At 33.3% G+C, this 20511-nt stretch overlaps 1 protein-coding gene across 1 annotated transcript in view; it reads right to left on the reverse strand.

The window, feature by feature from the left end:
- Si (sucrase-isomaltase) overlaps positions 1-20511 on the reverse strand; it is a 173509-nt gene that overhangs the window by 61957 nt on the left and 91041 nt on the right. The window contains exons 3-9 of the mRNA XM_036189531.1: positions 11281-11331; positions 10261-10378; positions 8706-8812; positions 4950-5067; positions 4462-4571; positions 2674-2825; positions 986-1157 (exon numbers count right to left, since the gene is read on the reverse strand). Coding sequence (XP_036045424.1) covers positions 986-1157; positions 2674-2825; positions 4462-4571; positions 4950-5067; positions 8706-8812; positions 10261-10378 — 777 coding nt within the window. The 5' untranslated portion in view covers positions 11281-11331. The remainder of the gene's footprint in view (positions 1-985; positions 1158-2673; positions 2826-4461; positions 4572-4949; positions 5068-8705; positions 8813-10260; positions 10379-11280; positions 11332-20511) is intronic.

Here is a 20511-nt window from a genome sequence, read left to right on the forward strand (position 1 = left end):
CTCTGCAAATACCAGGCATGCACATGGTACACATACATAGGGGCAGACAAAGTGCACACACATATAAAAATAAATGAAATAAATACATATACATATATTTTTTAATTAACAAAAAGAACAATAAAACAAATGGCCAGAAACCCAAGTGAGGATGTGTAGACATAGGAGCCCTTGTTCAAAGATGTTGGGAGTGTAAACTGGTACATCCATTATTAAAATCAGTATAGAAGTTTTTTTTTTTAAAAAAAAAAAAAACTAAAAACAAAATTACCATATTGCTGCTGTTTACTAGTTCAGGACATTTACTTAAAGGGCTACATATCTTACAACAGAGATACCTTCATATCTAGACTTACTGTTACTCTATTCATAATAGTAAGGAAATAGACCAGACTAGATGACCATCAACTGATGAATGAATGATGAAAAGGTGATAAATATATACAACCATATTTTATTTTGTTTTAAAGAATATTGAAGTTTATGGGGAAATGAATGGAACAGGACAATACTGTAATTAGGTAAGTCCATATGCTCCCTCTCACTTGTGAGTACTGGTTTTTAAACACGTAACCTCTCATTTTTTCTCTTTCTCTCTATCATGAGACACATCATGTAACCAGAACAGTGAACATGAAGAGAAACAGATGTTGAGAAAGGGAGAGGAAAACTGAACGAATGAGACAGAAAAAACAGTAAGGCTACTGGGGGTAGGAGGGTGCAAGTCTGGAAGCAGGAGGAAGGGAAGGTTTTGAGGAGGTGGAGGAGGATCAAGACAAACAAATCATGTTTGAAAATTCTATAATAAACTTGATACTTTGTTGCCAAATATAATTTTTAAAATAAATACAATGCTGGGATAGGTATTTCTGTTATGTAAATAATTTAATCAGCAGTGTCATATAAATAATATTGTCATTTGCCATGAATGTATCAACTTCTCCAGTATAATCATTTAATCTATAAAGCCAAGATAATAACATACATCACCAGGTAGTTCATCTCGAGTAAATATTGGCCATGTTTTCCAGTATAAGTCATGACGAAATCTCTTATGAATATGTTCGCCAAAACCATAAATATATTCACTTGGAAGTTTTGTTGAAATCTGCAAATATTGGTTTGAGTACACCAGTGGACCAACACTGGTATCAAACCTGAACCACAGAAGAAAAAGAAATAGTGTGTGTACAGATGAAATATTCCTTTGTTTTAGTTAAACGTAGACATCACCCAAGATATTTGATTTCTAAGGTGTCAGATTTCAGCTGCAGTCATGATTAGGGAATATAAATTGTTCCACAAATATAACTTGTTTATGTCATCAGCATAACTTCATTTTCATTAATACAAAGTTTCACAGGCACCCTACCCTTTAGTCCACCTTACAGTTGTAGAGTTTAATTACCACTATCATTTGTGTTACACATAAACAATAGATAAGTAAATGAATGAATGAATGAATGAATGAATGAATGAATGAATGAAGCAAGCCATGTTTTCAAAGATCCTGAATCGTATTCTGCAGACTCAGGTTTTAACTGTGTTCATTGTCCTTGGTACTGTGTTTAATGCATCACTCTACAGGTTTCATTCATGCATGGTAAAATTAATTTCAAAACCACTATTTTAAAACTAATAGATGTCATGAAAAAAATCTTGAAAACATGTTCTTCATGTCTAATTAGCAAAAGCCTCCTATCTTTGACTATGATCAAGACCCAAGATAAGTATCATGTTACTCAATACTATGTTTAGAATTATTATCTAGAGTTCACACGTAATTGATTCAGTGATTTTTTTTTCTTCCTGTGCTGAATTACTATGCTTAGAATTAAGTAATTTTTAGGAAATTTCACAAAGCAAAATATAAAAATTTCCAAATAAATTTAGTAAAAGTCATGTTATGAGTTTTGCTTTTCAACACTGTCCATCGTTAGCTGTTAACATAGAGCCAGCGTCTTCACTTTTCTCCATTTAAAAATCATCACTTTATTAAAACAATTCTTTTTTGAAATTATAATATAATTACTGTATCAGTGCCCCTTCCCTTCCTCCCCGTATATCCCTGTTTACCCTTTTAAAATCTATAACTTTTTATTATTAATTCTTGTTACATATGGTGTGTGTGTGTGCATACATATAATGCTTCCTGCATGAAGACTGAAATTTTATCAAGAAATTACTAAATTCTTTGCAACAATTATTCCTTGCCCCAGACAACGCATTCTAAATGAAAATATTCAATTTGTATTTAACTTGATCTGTATGAGGAATAGATTTTGACATTGCCATGGAAATTCATACCTCACTGAGTAAAAACCATTAAATTCTGAGTACTCTTTTGGAAAAGAGGTAATAATGAGCGTAACAAACAGAGCACGCATTCTTTCATTTGAGTAAATTTGACAATTTACAGTGTTATCAGACTTTTCTCCATCTCTGCCTTTGGTTGGAATCAACTGATGTTTTCAAATTTGTATTTTAGTTTATTTCTAAATGGGAATCAAAATTATTTCATCATCATAATATTTATAGATCTTTACTTATACTTTTTTTGGGATATTCTTTGTGAACCGGAACTGACATTAAGAGGTTCTTATCCTCTGACAAGAGAATAATATTGGCCACCTATTGGAACTGATGTAAATGCAAAATGAAAGCATCACTTACAAGATTTTTTTGTTGCTTTTCCTGATCACTTTGATGCTGAATGGGTTTTCTGTGACTTGGACATCATAAAGTGCATCAGCAGCTGGGATTCCAGCAACGTCTTTTACAAACTGATGGGGCACTTCATATCTTTGATTAATTGGATCTGTAATCTGTCAAAATTTTAATATATAAACAGTAAGTAATAGAGAAATTCCTACCTCTGATTTACTACATACAAGCTGTGAAATATATATATATATATATATAGTAAGAAATTACTAAATTAATATTAATGTAAATAATAATAATATAATATAATATAATTTACAACTAGCTTTCAAAGTTATTATAAGTGCCTTTAGTGTCTGACTCTATAGATACCCCCATGAAGATTGAATATTTTTAATTTTTATTTTTAAAATACTTTAAAAACTCACAAATGAAAAAAATCACACACTGAAATTAATGACACCTCTAGATTATAAACAGCCATGAGGATGGAAGCTGTGAAGCTTCACACTGGATTTTAACCTTGTAGTACAGAATGTTTCCTACAAGTTTATCCACCATCTTGACAGAATTAGTACCAGAAAACTATTAGGTATATATACTTTCTCATACCTCCTATTTATTAATCTCTTTAGTACTTCCTCCACCCATTATTATTTTAATCTTTGTAATTATATTTTTTTATTAAAATAGCAAACTATACATATACTATATATATCATACTATACGTACACACACACACACACACACACATATATATATATATATGTAAATTATCTATTCATCTGTTGATGGGCAGCTAGTTTTATTCCAGTTCTTTGCAACAGTGAATAAAGTGTTTTCAAATGACTGGGCATGATGGCACATGCCTTTATTCCCAGAACTCAGGAGGCAGAGGCAGGCAGATCTCAAGGGCAGGCTGTTCTACAAAGCGAGTTCCAGGACAGCCCAGACTGTTATATTGAGAAACTTTGTCTCAACAAACCACACCCACACTGAAGAGTTTTAAATAATATTTTTGTCATACATTGTGGTAGTAGACTACTTTTTAGCATATTCATTCTCATGGGTTCTATCCTTACCAGTGTAAAACTGACTTAATACATAACTAATTTAAGCCATTTATCTTTTGAATGTGTTCCTAAAAAAATTGCAAAGTCATTGTTTTCCTCTACAGATTATATCTATGTATGCGTGAGCATGCATGCACATGATTAATCCCTTCCTATAAGCCAGTAGTCTCTTATTTTAAACTCAAGTGTGAAGTTTCAACCACTACATTCATAGAGCACTGTCAACTTTTATCAAATCAAACTTTAAATTACAATATGTTGCTTGAATTCTTGAAAAATGACTACAAAAGAAACTTTTCTTATTGATATTGTCTTCAAGGAGAGAATGACACATAAGGGGTAACTAGTATTGTAGTTATTTTTTGACATAAATATTTCTCACAGTGGACAACTCATGGAAAGGAAAAAGACAAAGCATGTTTTTTAGTACACATTATCACAAAATCTTTCTTAGAAATATTATTGGTGTATACATGGCTCTATCGTTAATGTCTGTTGCTGTTCTTTCTTGCAGAAGACATGGATTTAGTTCTCAGCATATTCATGATGCCACATAACCATCTGTAATTCCAGTTCCAGGAGATATATTGGCCTCATCTCTCCTCTGTGGGTACATCTCTCAGGAGAAACACACACCCAAACAAACAGACACAGAGATAGACAGACAAACTTTACACACATAAACTAAACAGAAATAAATCTTTAGAAATAGTAAAAGTCAAACCTTGAACCGCAAACGATTTGGGGTTTGACTCTGAGTTGTGAGCAGGACACTTTGAATGTCTTCTCCAAATAGAGTAGGAGAAGGGATCCTGTTCAATTTGGCTTCAAGTCCTTAAATAAAGGGGGAGAAAAGGACATACATTTGAAATAATTTTTTAAATATATTTATTTTATTTTTTTATACGGATATTTGTGTTTTAATTTTCCATATCAGCCATGGGTTCCCTGTCCTCCCTCTCCCACCCCCGCCTTCCCCCCATGGATATTAACAATTATTCATAATGTATCTATATTAATAATTTTCTCATTGTATCATAAATAACTAATTCTTTTTATATTACATGATGAAACTGTGAAAAATGCCTCAATATTGTATTTTGCTATATGTACTTATTAGATTCTATTGAAGATATTATTTTCAAGAAATCATAAAATAAATCATTTAACTGAGAACATATACTCATCTATCATGAGAAGGACATTCCTTACCAGTATCTTTTACAGTTACTGCCTCTGCATTATAGCCGTGGTTATTTACAAAGAAGCACCAAGGAATGATAGAGTTGTTCCATGGGCTCCAGCAACAGCCACGCTCTTCACATTTTGCCTGGAAAAATATTTTAAAATGAATAACATGATTAGCACTGTAATCAGACGTACTAGAGTCTGTTTTCACTTACTGTTATCACTCCCAGCACACACGTTTTAAAACTTTATGCCCTTCATTAATTATGATTTTTCCTTCTTAATGATACTAATAAGGAAGAATTTCAATATATATGTTGTGTTCATTAAGCTTCTAAAGCAGGTGAAGTTACTTAAATAAAAATTTAGATGTAATTCAAGCCCATATACCATGCAGCAAAGATTAGTGCTGACAAACAGGACGTTGGACATCCTAGATAACTGCTCAACCACTTAATCACATTCTCAGCCCAAAAGTTTATAACAAATTTACAACCATGTATTAGCTAAACATCTTAGCAGTTGAGTTATTTTAAATAGTCACAACAAATTACCCTAATTTAATAAACATTATAAAATGTTGACTTAGAGCGATTGATTTTACTTCCTACTTTAAAAAAAATCATATAAAGTAGAAAAAGCCATAAATGCACACATGCTTAAAATGTTGAATGGCAGGATGATGTTGAACATTATCAATAGTGCAACTGAATAGCCATATAATTTTCAATTATGAAACATACTTGCACTTTGAATACTCTTACAATATTTTCATATTTTTGTGAGAACAGTTTTTCAAATTGTACATGTTGATCAATTGAACATATGCTTTAAACTCCTGTTTTCTATCTTCCTATCACATTAGAATGTCTTCATGTACAGTCATGCACATGCATACATTACACGAGAGAGTACAAAGAGGATCAGTTGACACCACTCATATGCAGCTTTTGTTTGGACAGTTGTACCTCTAGTTCTGTAACATATCAAAACATCCCCAACAACACAAAGGTATGTTGGAAAATGATTAAAACAATGGCCATTATAGTAATCTTTCAGAGATGTTTTATTTTAATTTAGTTCAAATACAAAAGTAGACCCAGACATAGATGTCATAATCAGAAAACGTGTGAGGTTATGTTTAAAAAAAAAAAAAACAGAGAACATTATAAGCATAGTTTGACAAAGCAAAAATGTAGTAAAGTGGAACTATAGCAAATTTCTCAAAACATACTCTATTAGTACTTTCCTGTGGCTGCCATAAAAACCATAAAATAAAAGGTACCTTAAAGCAACAGAAATAAACTCTCAGAGCACTACTGGTATGATGTCCTAACTCAAGATGTCCAGGCAGCCATGCTGCTTCTGGGGATCCAGAGGAGAATCTTCCTTTTTTCCATGACTCCCAGTGACTTCAGGAAGAGTTGGCATCCCTTAACTCTGATCTTCATTAAACGTTATTCAATCTGTTACTCTGAATAGATTCTCCATATAAAGTCAATATTTGAAATAGATCTTTGAAAACCCTTTTGCCAAATAAGGTCCTGTTTTGGGACTCTTTAAGTAAACATAAATACTTGACAGGCATAATGTAACTCACTACATACGTACATTATAGCGTTAGTTTAAAAATAATATGGAGCCGGGCGGTGGTGGCACATGCCTTTAATCCCAGCACTGGGGAGGCAGAGGCAGGCAAATCTCTGTGAGTTTGAGGCCAGCCTGGACTACCAAGTGAGTTCCAGGAAAGGCACAAAGCTACACATAGAAAACCTGTCTCAAAAAACCAAAAAATAAAAAATAAAAAAATTATAATAATATGAACTTTAAAGGTGATTGTTATTAATTTTAGTTCATTTGTAGAATTTAATGTTTCTTTTGTTTTGCTGCTCTTCCTAGTATTTAAATTATTTAATACTCTTATTTGCTTCTCTAATTTCATGTTTCTTTATGATTTGCTTGACAGACAGAAATTTAAGAAACACTGAAATACATTAGTCATAATTTAAATAAATTCATGAATAAAATTTCAAAAACCCTTCAATTCTCATTTAATTATGCATGATGAATACATGTATATACTATAATTAGAATTCTACTGCATAAATGTATAACACTAAGCTGAATCAGTGGCATTTAAGTATGAGAAAGAAGGAAGAATGCTTAGACTATTTTTCTGATTTCTGGCACATTTTATTTTTTATTCATTCATCATTTACTTTATCAGTTTTCTGCAGTAAAAATTTACCTTTGAAAATCATCTAATTAAAAACATCTTAATATACGAGTTAATGACTAATGCCTACTTAGTTTATGGAACATGAGCTAATATTGAACTTTGTACACACTTGTAGAACTCCTATGACATATTCACTTAGCCTTGATAAGCTCTTTGAATTTCCAGTTAAGTCTAAAATTCAATGTATGAGAGTGATAAACTATTTTGACTAAGTTTGAGGTTTTATTCTTCTAAATGTCAAGAAACCCCTTTTCTGTTGCTGTCTTCTTCTACCTCAACTTCATTTCCTGTTCTTTGAGTCCAGCCCAGACCCTACAATGCTTTGTAAGCGCTCTACCACTTAGTGCATTGAAGACGTATTTATAATCTTGGCTAATTTACCCATGCTAGCCTCAGACTCATGATCATCTTGCCTCAGATTCCCTGGGAGCTGGAATTACAGGCCTGAAACACAATGTTGGACTCACTTTGTCTTACTGAATGACAAATGCAAATGCATGAAGTAGAATTTGTTTACTTCACGAGCTTAGTTTATAACTAAGTTCATTACTATTAAGTTATTACTAAACACATGAAAATGAAAATATTCTTCAGCAACTTAATGGATTGAATAAACAAGAAAGACCTAAGGATGGCATCAGAGATAAATCACTGCCTTTTTATATGTTACTTTCCTAGAAAACCAATGTTCTTCCAAAAAGAATTTAGGGTTAATCTTCAGTAATTTCTTGAGAATAATAGTAATCAGAATATCAACTTTCCTCCATCTGTATAACAGTGATCACTGATCTACTTAGCTACTCCATCAATGAGTAATATGAGTTATTACTGTAAGCTTACTACTATGATGCATACTTCATTTATTTATATAGTTTCTGATAAACTAATAAGAAAATCCTATGTAAATTATAATGCATGAAAGTTCTGGTAAATATTTTATTATTTAGTTTGATAAGGAATGTTGAAGTGAGATTCAAACACAAATATTATAGGACTTGTCAAATATAGACATAAAAGACATGTACTTATTGACTTTTATTTTCACAAGGTTTGTGAATTGAAAAGTCTGAGACAATGTATGGTTACATGAATCCAACAAGCTTCTCTTCTAGTTGTCATACAATGAAATAGTAATATATTTGGAAAAGTGAGTAGTATTTAATTTTCTAGAAATTGTTCTTATCCCCGCCACTACAAATAACATAGCTTATGCTCAAGTGTTATTCAAGGTCCCTGTGCTATTACAGATTATACATTAAGAAGTAGGGAAGAGCGATGGAAATTCATGAAAGTTTATAATATCAACAATAGTTTGGTAAGTATGGATGGATATTAACCTCTTAACTTGAGAAGAACAAAGGAATCAAAAGCAGGCTCATTGAAATATCAATTCTGTGGTATGTTTATCCAGAGAAATAATGGAAACTTAAGGGAAGTTTATGTTTAGATCTTTAATCATATGGAATTAACCTCTATTGAGCAGTTTTCTTCAAATAATGGTGTATTTATTCCTAAAATCATCCAGAGCATTCTAGGCAGACCTGTGTTGGAGTTTGTTCTGGGATGCAGTTTATTCTTTCATTGATACGATCATCTTGCTCACTGGGACACTTTCCAACACTAGGGGTTGAAGTTGGATTTTCAGTTACTGGAAGAAGAAAATATTTATTATTATTATTATTATTATTATTATTTTATTTACTTATTTATTTTGGTTTTTTTGAGACAGGGTTTTCCTGTGTAGCTTTGTGCCTTTCCTGGAACTCACTTGGTAGCCCAGGCTGGCCTCGAACTCACAGAGATTCACCTGGCTCTGCCTGCCAAGTGCTGGGATTACAGGTGTGCTCCACCACCGCCCGGCTAAAGTTATTTTTATGTATTTCTCAAGTAATTAATATTTTAACACGTTGATTCATTTTATGTTTAATTAAAATGACATCAATTTCTGATTCTAGAAGATATGAAAATTCAAGTCTTGGTCAATAAAACAAAAGGTTTAAATAATATTTTTAAATTATGGGCATGGTCTGATTTCTAGTAGAGATGAATATTATCTTGGGGGGGTAGAACCTGACATTTTATTTAGATCTTCATTAAACTGTTGGAAATGAGAGGGGCTGGAGAGATGGCTCAGAGGTTAAGCACACTGATTGCTCTTCCAGAGGTCTTGAGTTCAATTACCAGCAAGTACATGGTGCCTCAAACCATCTGTAATGAGATCTGACACCCTCTTCTGGCCAGCAGTCATACATGCAGGCAGAACACTGTCTACTTACTAAATACCTCTTTTTAAAAAGAATATTGTCTTTATAGAGCTGTCAATGACCAGGAGAAGGTATGAGAGTGAGAGTGGTGGGATATCTAACTGGTGTTTGACTTAAGTACACTGTAGAACATCCTCTTCACCTCCTGTCTGTTCAATGGAAATTTAAGTGGAAAAGACAATTTGAGGTCAATAATAATATAAAGGACCTCTAGTTAGGATAGGAAAAGATCATTAGAAACACAAAGCCTTAAGTCACCTTCTTTGTACCTTGTCATGTATTCTCTACTTCATCAGTTACAGCAAGGACAAAGAGAATGTTGTCTATCCTACCCATGTACTGTTCAAATTTCTGAAAACCAAAGCAAAAATCTTGGCATCCTCAAAACTGAGTGATGAGATGTTGGAGGAGGGAGATCCCACTGGCAAGTTATTCCACCTGTTTTAATACTTTACCACTCTGCTTCATTTCTCTTTCTTAAATAATGTATGCTAGGAAGTCCACTAATGTCTAAGTGCACAGATGCTTTAATTTTAGTGCTTTCTATTGAAAATATCAGACTTCAGTAGACAGAAAAGGTTGTAGCAACTTTGGAACTTTCACTGAGTTGTTCACGTTTCATACCACTTTTCGTAAATTACTTAAAAACTGTTTTTGATCTCATTCATTTATTCATTGGTCAGGGGGTATTGCTTTGATGTTATTACATGATTGTGGAAGCAAGAGGGCAACTTGCAACTTATGAAAGTTAATTCATTACTTCCCCTTACCAGTTTTTAACCCACAGATACTTAACTTCCCTCTACTGCTTAAAATGGAGAGTATTACTTACCTTCCACAGCAGGCACCTTTGTTGCTAAAACAACAATCAAAGCAATAGCTATTATTGTGACAATGATAAAGAGGACAATCAGAGAGATTTCTAATCCACTGAATTTCTTCTTTGCCATCTGAGAAAAGAAAAGAGTTTGTGCTTAAACATAAAATTTTTTGTCAGTAAGCCACAACTGATTATGAATTTTTATATATTAATTTCTGAGCCAACAGGCTGTGGGCATTTATATATGTAAGAACAATGAAAAACAAAGAGCCATGAGTTTGAAGAGAGTACAGGGAAGAGTTTTGGGCAGAGGGAAGGGTAGAGGGATGAAATATAAGTATATTGTAATCTCAACAAAAATTGAAAAAGCACATTTTATAAAGTCTAATATAATATAACAAAAAAATTGAAAATGCATAGTATCATGACACCAACATTCCTTTATGTAGAAATCAAGAACAAAAAACATATTCAAAAATCAAATTATGTATGAGTATTAAAAACAATAGGGCCTAAAATTATCCACTTTGTGAGTGAAAATAACAGCAATACTAATCAGCAAAACTACTTAAGTTACAATTGCTAACCAATTTTACATGAATACTGCTTTATTAAATGATATCTTGATGGATGTTATTCTATGGTTCTGCAAGCAATAATAAAATATGTAATGAATCTAGAGTCTATTCTTCTAATGCAGATACTATTTAAAAAAATACTTTCACAATAACTGGAGTATTCCAGTATTTTTTAAATGTTCAAATCTACTTTCTGCCATAAAAATATTTAAACAAAACCAAGGTTCTACCTATATTTGAACAAAAACTGTTATAACAAGCTAGAAAAATGTTCATATTTCATAAAATTTAAATTCATTCCCCTGCTTTCAGAACAAGAAACATACTTAGAATGACAAATTTACTATCTGACTATTAAAAAAATTAGAAATGGGGCTATTTCTAACATAATTAAAGAAAACCATGTTTGCTTAGAAACATGAGCATAGAGATATAATGGGACCTGGAGACTTACCTTAGCTCATAGCCTGTCCTGTTTGCTGTGTTCTGATGGAGCTGGGCAAGGCTGTTAAAGTAATGATCAGAGAAAATTGCTCAGGTATATATTGACTACTCATAAAGTTTTATTGCACTTTCATAAGCTTATCAACATTTAATGTTCTTCTGTTCAACATTCAATTGCTGAAAACTCAGCCCTGAAAGTGGTTTATATAAATATTACCTTTCTTCCATCCCAAGTTAATTAATAACCATGTTTTTAGATAGCTTTTGATGTCTAGATAGTAGGAAATATGGCTTTACTCTTTGTAAGGTCTGTTTTTATTTCAATATTTGGACATGGTTTTAAGAATTTTTATCTTTTATGAATTTAAAAAACATTTGAACAATGTAGATTATAAAATATTTACAAGGACCAACACTTAGCTAGCATTTTTTCACTGTGATAAATCAAAGGTTGGAGCTGACATCTTACATCACAAGACTTCAAATGGCGCAGAAAAATTCAAAGAACCACTGAATATAGTACATGAACCCTCAGGACCACTTCTAAGTTTCCGTCATTGTTCCCATACATGGCATTGAAGCTATTTCTTTATAGACTATTGGATTTTGTTCATTCTCAGGCTTAATTTTCACTGTATAAAGAAATAGTTAAAATCATATTCATTCAGATGAAAACAATTATGTGATAATACTTCATCAGAAAATAATGATGATGTAAGAGTTAATTGTAGTTGGAGATCCTCTCTCCAGGTGCCACCAAGCCCCGAGGTCCCATAACCCATGTATAAAATAATCACTCAGATGCTTATATTACTTATAAACTGTATGGCCGTGGCAGCCTTCTCATTATCTACTTCTTCGATCTTAAATTAACCCATTTCTATTAATCTACACTTTGCCACGTGGCTTGTGGCTTACCTGTACCTTACATCTTCCTTGTCATGGCGGTGGCTGGCAGTGTCACTCTCCCCGCAGCCTTCCACCTCCCAGAATTCTCTTCTCTCTTGTCCCACCTATACTTCCTGCCTGGCCACTGGCCAAACAGCATTTTATTTATACAGAGCGATATCCTACAGCACTTCCCCTTTTTTTTTCTTTTTTTTAAAGGAAGATTTTAACTTTTACATAGTAAAATTATATATAACAAAACAATTATCAGGCAAGATTTATAGTTACTATATCTAGTCTATTAGTTTTAGCAAAATTAAACAAAATATTCTATCTATCTTATATTTGTGAGTCTAAGGTTTTATATCTAAGTTATCTTTTATCATAAATGAGGAAATTATAACTACCTAGTCTTCAAACATATCAAAGACCTCAGAAGGATATATTACCTGAGAACCAGGAGAAGGATGCAAATTCTGGGAAGTGGAAGGCTGGGTGGAGAGACACTGCCAGCGACTGCTATGTCTCATAGTCATAGCAAAAAAGAAAAATTCCAAAGTTATTAAAACATTTTAAATACCATATTCTGTAGATCTCTGAAGGGTTTGAAGATGACCTGTCTATCTAAAATATATCTATGAATACCTAGAAAACTTAACTAATATCCTACAAGTATGATTATCATAGATGACTAATTATTAATCTATTTTTAATTATCCATTACAATTTTAAATGAGCTGTACAAACATAATACCTTAAACAAGAGTATAAATATACACACAGTATAACAAAATTAACTTTAAGTTTGTATCAATAAACTAAAATCTATACCAATGTAAAACATTTTAAACAAGTTGTTGATCTTTGAAAGTTCATTAACCTACCCTTTCATCCTATTATATCTATATCAGTTAATCATGTATATTCTTAGCCCTAAAGTGGCAGAACTGAGGAAATTCATAAGAAGAAAATGTGAATATAGGACTTAAGCAACATACATTTATTTTTATGTATGACACTAATCTATTTTACAAAACCATAATGTAAATGTTTCTCAATTCATACTGCATACTTTATAGAATTGATTATGTTGTGAATTGAAGGTATCATTACTATGGTTTCTGAGAGCATAGGACATGATATGAGATCTATCTTGCTCACAAATTCTTTGGGCAAATTTATTTAAGAATAACCCTTTTTTTCTTAAAAGAGATAAAGAAACTACCTTGTGCTGTGCTCAATGAGAGAGTAAGATCATTTCTCATTGTCTCTTACCACTGTTCTACCTTTACTGTCACAAGGGCAGTCTACTTTGACTCATACATAGTACTGGAATTCTGTAAACAGTCTCTCACTTCATTTTGAACAGAGCAATATTAAAATAATGTGATCACAAAAGAAAGAACAACTCCTATTCAAGGCAATTGGAGTACAAATGTGAACATAAACAACAAAAGGCCAGTATGACTGAATCATTACAAGACTCTGGGGAGAAATGAAAACCTTCTAGTTACAAAGAAATAAGATGAGATTGCCCTAGACTGGCCTCCATAAGCAGAAAATAAGTTCAATATAACAGAAAATTTGAGACTATTATTTTCTACCTAAAGACTGTGTGAATACATGTAGAAAATCCCCATAAACTCTCCCCAAACCTCCTAGAAAAAAAATATATGAATGCAAACAATGTATATAAGGATGATACATGTTAGCTAATTAAGTTCCAAGGTAACAATAACCATTTGGAAGCTAAAACCAAGACACAAGTATATATGCATATATACTTGTTCTTTTGTTTTGTTTTGTTTTGTTTTTTTTGTTGTTGTTGTTTTGGTTTTTTGAGACAGGGTTTCTCTGTGTAGCTTTGTGCCTTTCCTGGAACTCATTCTGCAGTCCAGGCTGGCCTTGAACTAACAGATACACCTGACTCTGCCTCCCGAGTGCTGGGATTAAAGGCGTGCGCCACCACTGCTTGGCTTTTTTTTTTTTTTTAAATACTTGTTCTTGTAAAATCACCTTTCAAGTACAAAAGCCACATTCCTGGGTAGAACTTTTTCCCAACTATTAGAAGATATTCTATTCTGAAGACTTAAAAAACTATTGATGAAAGAATAGCCAAATGAATGAATGGGTAGCATTCTCATTTAAGATCCAGTTTCTGGTTCTACAAAGTAAAATACATATTTTCAAAATGCTAAAATAAAATTTCATCTGACTATTTCTCTGTCTTGGGAGTGTTTTATTATAACTGTACTAATTATGACTGTTTACCACATAGTCACTCTAAAGTTTGGCCAGTTGAGGATCTTTGTTATTGTCTTGCTGATAGGTCTTGCTGAAAGGAATGTGGATAAGAAGTGAAATCTTCACTAATCTGTGTGTATAAAGATAAATATTTTATACAGTTATAATCTATATTGTTTTAAGAAAATGGCAACCTTGGGTTCTCTTCTGGGGTCTATAAGCTCTTCATTCATGGGTACTTAGCTGTGTTTTTTGTGTGAGACATGAATTCCCTCCTACTGAATGGACCTTAAATCCAACTAGACAGTTATTGACTACTCTCTACATAAAAGAGCCACTATTTAACCGTTGGGGGTATATTGCTGGGACAATCATTGCCATGGTTCCTAGAATTTTTAGCTATTTTTCCCTTGGCAACTTGCATAGCACCTTTCAATGATATTAAATCCTATATTCACAGAGGAAACTACAATGTCTTTTACAGATTAAATTCTTCAAGTATTGTGTACAAAGTGTGTAATTCAATGGAGACTTAAATTCAAATTCAGGAAATAAACCAAGATCAATGGAAAGACCATAAATTGTTTTGAGAGTCTCTTGGACTACTACTCTAGGAATTCAGAAGTAGGTTTTATATGATAGGGAGGTAGTGGTGTTTTGTTATATAGCCCATGGCTCTTATGGAGAGAATTAATTCCCTCTATATCTCCTAACTACATTTAAATCTATATCTGTCAATCTATCAATCTATCATCTATCTATCTATCTATCTATCATCTATCTATCTTCTATATATAATCACATACATATGTATATATCAGTATATTTTCTATTTCTAACCATTTGCTTATAGATTTAATGATTTTATTTTTATTCACAGCTAAATAGGATTCTATTGCATATATATGCCACATTTTCATTATCCATTCTTTACTTAAAAGGCATTTGGGTTGTTTCCATTTCCTATTATGAATAGAGCATCAATGAACAAGGATGAGCAAGATTCTCTGTAGTAGAAAGAATCTTTTGGGTGTTTGACAATATGTGGTATAGCTTGGTCATATGCCAAAAATGTTAGAAGGCAAGAATAAGATGTCTGGTGTGATATGATAGCTCCTGTGCTTGGTAGGAATGTTGTATCTGTAAAGTCTCAATAATGTGGTTTCCCAAACAAGATCTGCATAATGACAATTCCAGGAGACATGTCAACATAGTTGTGAAAAATTTCACAAGGACCCACCCCTAGATAAAGAGCTATAGGCAACAATTGCTGTTGAGAAAGAATCACTTTTCTCTAGGTACTTTTCTAAATCTCTCTGATATGTTATCCAACCCCAAGTGGTGAGATGGCAGCCTTAAACACATGTACACAGTAGCAACACTAATAAACTCAGTGAGATACATGAGTGTATAATGTATAAATATAAAACCATATGATTACTAAACTCTAATTAAAGAAGAAAACATAAAGAAGAGAGGACGTGTAGTGGGTAGCCATTCCAGGCTTGGCCTGGAAGTTCCAATCCCCATTGAGGCTTTGGTAATGGTCACACCTACAAGGCAGGGCTGAGAGAGGACACTGAAGACCCAGGATCAAGAGGAGAGGCTTCTCTTGGTTCTAAGACCCTGGATGCTGGATGTAGACTTAGCAGAGTTCTCCAGAGAACACCGCCGGACTGTGCCATACCTTTGCCAGACCCTGCAACCTATCCCTTCATTTGTAAGTTACCCCACAAAATAAACCTCCCTTTTAACTACGTGAATTGGCATTAATAATTTCACCAATAAGGACATTTTGGGAAGCATGTGAGAAGTTGGAAGGTGAAGAGGGTAGAAATGAAGTAAATACAATATTCATCTATAAAATAAAAGATCAATTAAAAATTATAGAAAATAGATATAGATGAGACATAAATTTTGTATCAAAATTTTCATAATTACTTGATTCAAACTCTCCTTAAAATGTAAAGAATTCAGTTGCCAATCCTACATATACATAACGTGGCAAATTACTCAGCAACAACAATTAGAAACTTCTAATTTATGAAAATAATAACATAAATGACTTTTAATGTTCAGTTTAATTTTTTAGCATCAGCTTTAATTCTCTGAAGGTATAAAGATACCCCACTAATTTTCAGTTTGTGCCTGTTTGCATTTATTATCTCTCTATTAAGATCAAATATTTGTACAAGTGTTCAACATCTTTGGATGAAACTGTCAATTTTAATTATTCCACTTTCACATTTTCTTTTGTATATTCATACATCTTATATATTAGCTTTTGTCTTTTCCACATACATTGAGTTGACCCAAATTTAGAAACATAAAAATATGTTCTCTCTCATATGTGGACCCTAATTTGAGTGTTTGTGTGTATGTTAGTAAAACCATGTGAGAGTTCATGAGGCCCTGATACTAGAAAGGCTACTATTGGTACTGGGGGTGGGCATGATGTGTGTGGGGAAATCACAGGTATTGAGGAAGAGAGGCCAAGTGGGAAAAAGTGAAAAAGAGAAGTATAGGAAGCTACTAAAGTGTGGGGTGATAGGGAGGGGAAGAGAGATGAGTGGAGATGAGAAGGAACCACAAAATATTGTTTCAGAAATATCATTATGAAATCGAATATTTATGTGTTAGTCAAAGTTTGTTTTTAAAGTAAACTTAATCGTCATGAAATATATATGGTTGCATTTTCATACATTCTCTCCTGTGATTCCCATGTGCCTGATACTATGAGTTGGTCTTTTCCTTGAGCACTTTCTTTCATCCTTTTCTTTCTTTGCCACTGTTTTATATCTCTTCTCATTCTCCTTTAACATTGGCCTTAAGTAATTGTTTTAGAAACTACTGAGAGGGTTAGCTCCGTTGAAACCATCATAGCTCTTCAATTATGAACAGAAACAAATTATATGTAGCAGCCATTTATTGCATAGTATGTTGTAATTTAATATAAATGTGAATTTCTAAAGATTTATTCTTAATTATATTGCTGAGCTTATGGGGGGCTTGGGTATGTGCAGGTTGTCCACAGAGGCCAGAGGCATCAATTCCCCTGGTGCTGGAGGCAATTGGGGGATGCCTAATTTTGGTGCTGGGAACTGAACTCAGTTCCTTCTGTAAGAGCAGTGTTCTAGTTTGCTTTGTGCTTCTGTGATAAAACACTGGCCAAAAGCAAACTTGGAAGGAGAAGGTTTATGTTGCTTGTAGTTTACAGTCCACCATCCATGGAAGTCAAGGCAAGAATGCAAGAGAAGAGCCTGGAGGCAGAAACTCAAGTAAAGCCCGTGAGATAATGCTGCTGATTAGTTTGTTTCCCTGGCTTACTCAGCTACTTTATTATTATTATTATTATTATTATTATTATTATTATTATTATTATTATTCAGGAGAAGCCCTTCTTTATCTAGGGATATCATTGCCTACATTGGTCTGGGCACTTCAGGATCAATCATCAAACAAAAAAAATGCCTCAAAATCATGCCCACAGGCCAGTATGATGTAGGTAACTCCTCAGTTGAGGTCCTACCTTTGCAAATGACTAGTTTGTGCCCAGTTAACAAAAACTAACCATCAGCAGTAGTACCTGCTCACCATCTCTCCAGCCACAAAAATTTTAGTTGACAAAATACAAACTGTAGAAAAATGTTTGTTAAAACAGTGAAACAAAATAACCCAAAGTTGAGTAGGTTATAAAATAGCATATGATGTTGTAAACACTAGAGTGAAATTAAATAGATAGTGAGTGACACTTACTATAATCAAAACAGATTTATGCTAAAATGTTCTCTTTAAAGATCAATGTACTTAGACATATGAATTAGCATTTCTGGATTTGAAATTTACGGTAGGTAAACATATCAAATATGCACATTAGAGTAAGAGTTACAAAATCTTTATAGTTCAATGCTGATTTTTAATGTTGTAAAAAGAATAAATGACCAAACTTTAACATTCACAGCAATAATACGGAGATATTTTTAAAAAACACAGAATTGTCAGAAAGTTCCTATTTATTTCAGAGACTTACAAAAAATATACCCAGAAATGAAATGAAATAACAGGCTTGGAAGTGGAGCTAAGTTGGCAGGAGGCCCTAGGATTTTAAGAACTTGACCTTTACTTACAGAAGCCAGAAGCAGAAGTATATATCAAAGTGAAAAGGGAGAGACACTGATCCTGCGTGAGAACGTGTCAAAAACTTCACCAACAAGGAAATAAAGGAAAGAAGAGGAGGGGAAACAAAGGGGGGAAGAAGTAAAGAGGAAGGGGCAAAGCAGAAAGGTGAGATGAGGGGCAGGAAGGAGAGAGAAGAGAGGAGAAGGAGCAGAACAGAGAAAGAGGAAGATCATAAGGACAAAGGGCAGGAGGACGAGAGGAGAACATCAAGATGAAGCAGAGGACCATAGTGACAAGGGGTGAAGTTAGAATTCAGAAGGAGGATAAAGAGAGGACAAGTAGGACAAGGGGTAAAAACAGAAGAGAAGGAAGAAGAGAGAAAGAGGGGACTAGTGGAAGAGGAGGAGAACAGAAAGAGGAGTACAAGAGGAAGACAAGACCCTGAAGTCATCATCATTATAAAGATGACAATCTTAGATGTCATGCAAAGATCATTCAGAAAATAGAAATTTAGGGGGACTGGAATGTTTCAAAGATTATTAGTTATTCAGGTTGTGACATGTAAAATCATTACAAAATTCACCTAAAATGGAACATTAAATTAATATAAATATTGGACTATATATTTTGATATAATAAATAATGCAAACATTTTTGAAAATTTATCATATTTCTAAAAATCTATCTAAAACTACCAACTTGTTTATAGTTTTCTTTAAGTGTATCTCCATATTTTAATTTTAGGAAATTTATTACAGGCAAAAATACTTTGAAAATATGGAATATTTGTTTATATATTAAAAACAGAAAGTAAAGTTTAAGGACTTTGAAAATTGACTCTACTCAAATAGCTATTACCATGCTGAAATAGAAGATGCACACATTAAAGTTGAAAAGACTTTAAAGGCAAGTAGACTTCCCTGAAATTAGTCTGGTCACTGATATGCTGAAGTTTACTTCTCTGAACTGGACATCTAGAAACTTAAAACCATATTTCTTTGCCATATAACCTGAAAACCCTAAAGCTATCTTCAAAATCCACATTTAAATATATAAAAAGTAATTTCATATGCTTAAAGATGTACAGTAAACCTTGTATTATACTAATTCCAAGGACGTCATAGAATTTATTTTAAATTCTAAGTCTCTTAAGTATTTAATAATGATAGTAAGTTTTCAAGGAAACATGGACAAATACTCAATTTCTTTTATTGGGAATTGAGATGGTGAGTTTTGTTGTCAATCCTGCAGAAGCTTAAGTTATTTGGGAAGAGGATCCCCAACGAAGAAAATGTCTCCATCAGATTATCTATAAGCAAGGTTGTAGCGTATATTCTTGACTAATAATTGATGTGGGAGAGTCCTTCTCATTGAGGAAGTACCCTCTCTGGGCAGGTGGTCCTGGGGTCTTAGGTTGTATAATAAATCAGGCTAGCAAGCCCTTGAGGAAGAATTTAGTAAGAAACATCCTTCTTATGTTCTATTCTGTTCCTGCTGTAAGACTCCCAATTTTATGAGTTCTTGCTCTGGTTTCTCTTCATGAAAGACTATAAATTGTAAGATAAAAAAAAAACCCTTTCCCTCCCCTGAGTTGGTTTTGGTGTTTTATCCCTGAAATAAAAAGAAAAGCAGAACTTAACTTATAAAACGTTTATATGTTATCTCTGAGTTACTACAGGGGAATTTCAAATGATGTTTAAAGTAAAATGTTGAAAGTAATAAGAGAATCTTTTTTTAAATTATATTTGTGTTTTAATTTTACATATCAGCCATGGGTTCCCCTGTCCTTCCTCCTCCTGAACCCGCCCCCACCTTCCCTCCATCCCCTCCCCTCCATTCCCATCTCCTCCAGGACCAAGACTCCACTGGGGATTCAGCTCATCCTGGTAGATTCAGTAGGGCAGGTCCAGTCCCCTCCTTCCAGGCTGAGCAAAGTGTCCCTGTGTAAGCCCAAGGTTCCAAACAGCCAGCTCATGCACTAAGGACAGGT

The sequence above is a fragment of the Onychomys torridus genome, chromosome 6 (assembly GCF_903995425.1).
Source record: "Onychomys torridus chromosome 6, mOncTor1.1, whole genome shotgun sequence".
In the NCBI taxonomy this organism is placed as follows: domain Eukaryota; kingdom Metazoa; phylum Chordata; class Mammalia; order Rodentia; family Cricetidae; genus Onychomys; species Onychomys torridus.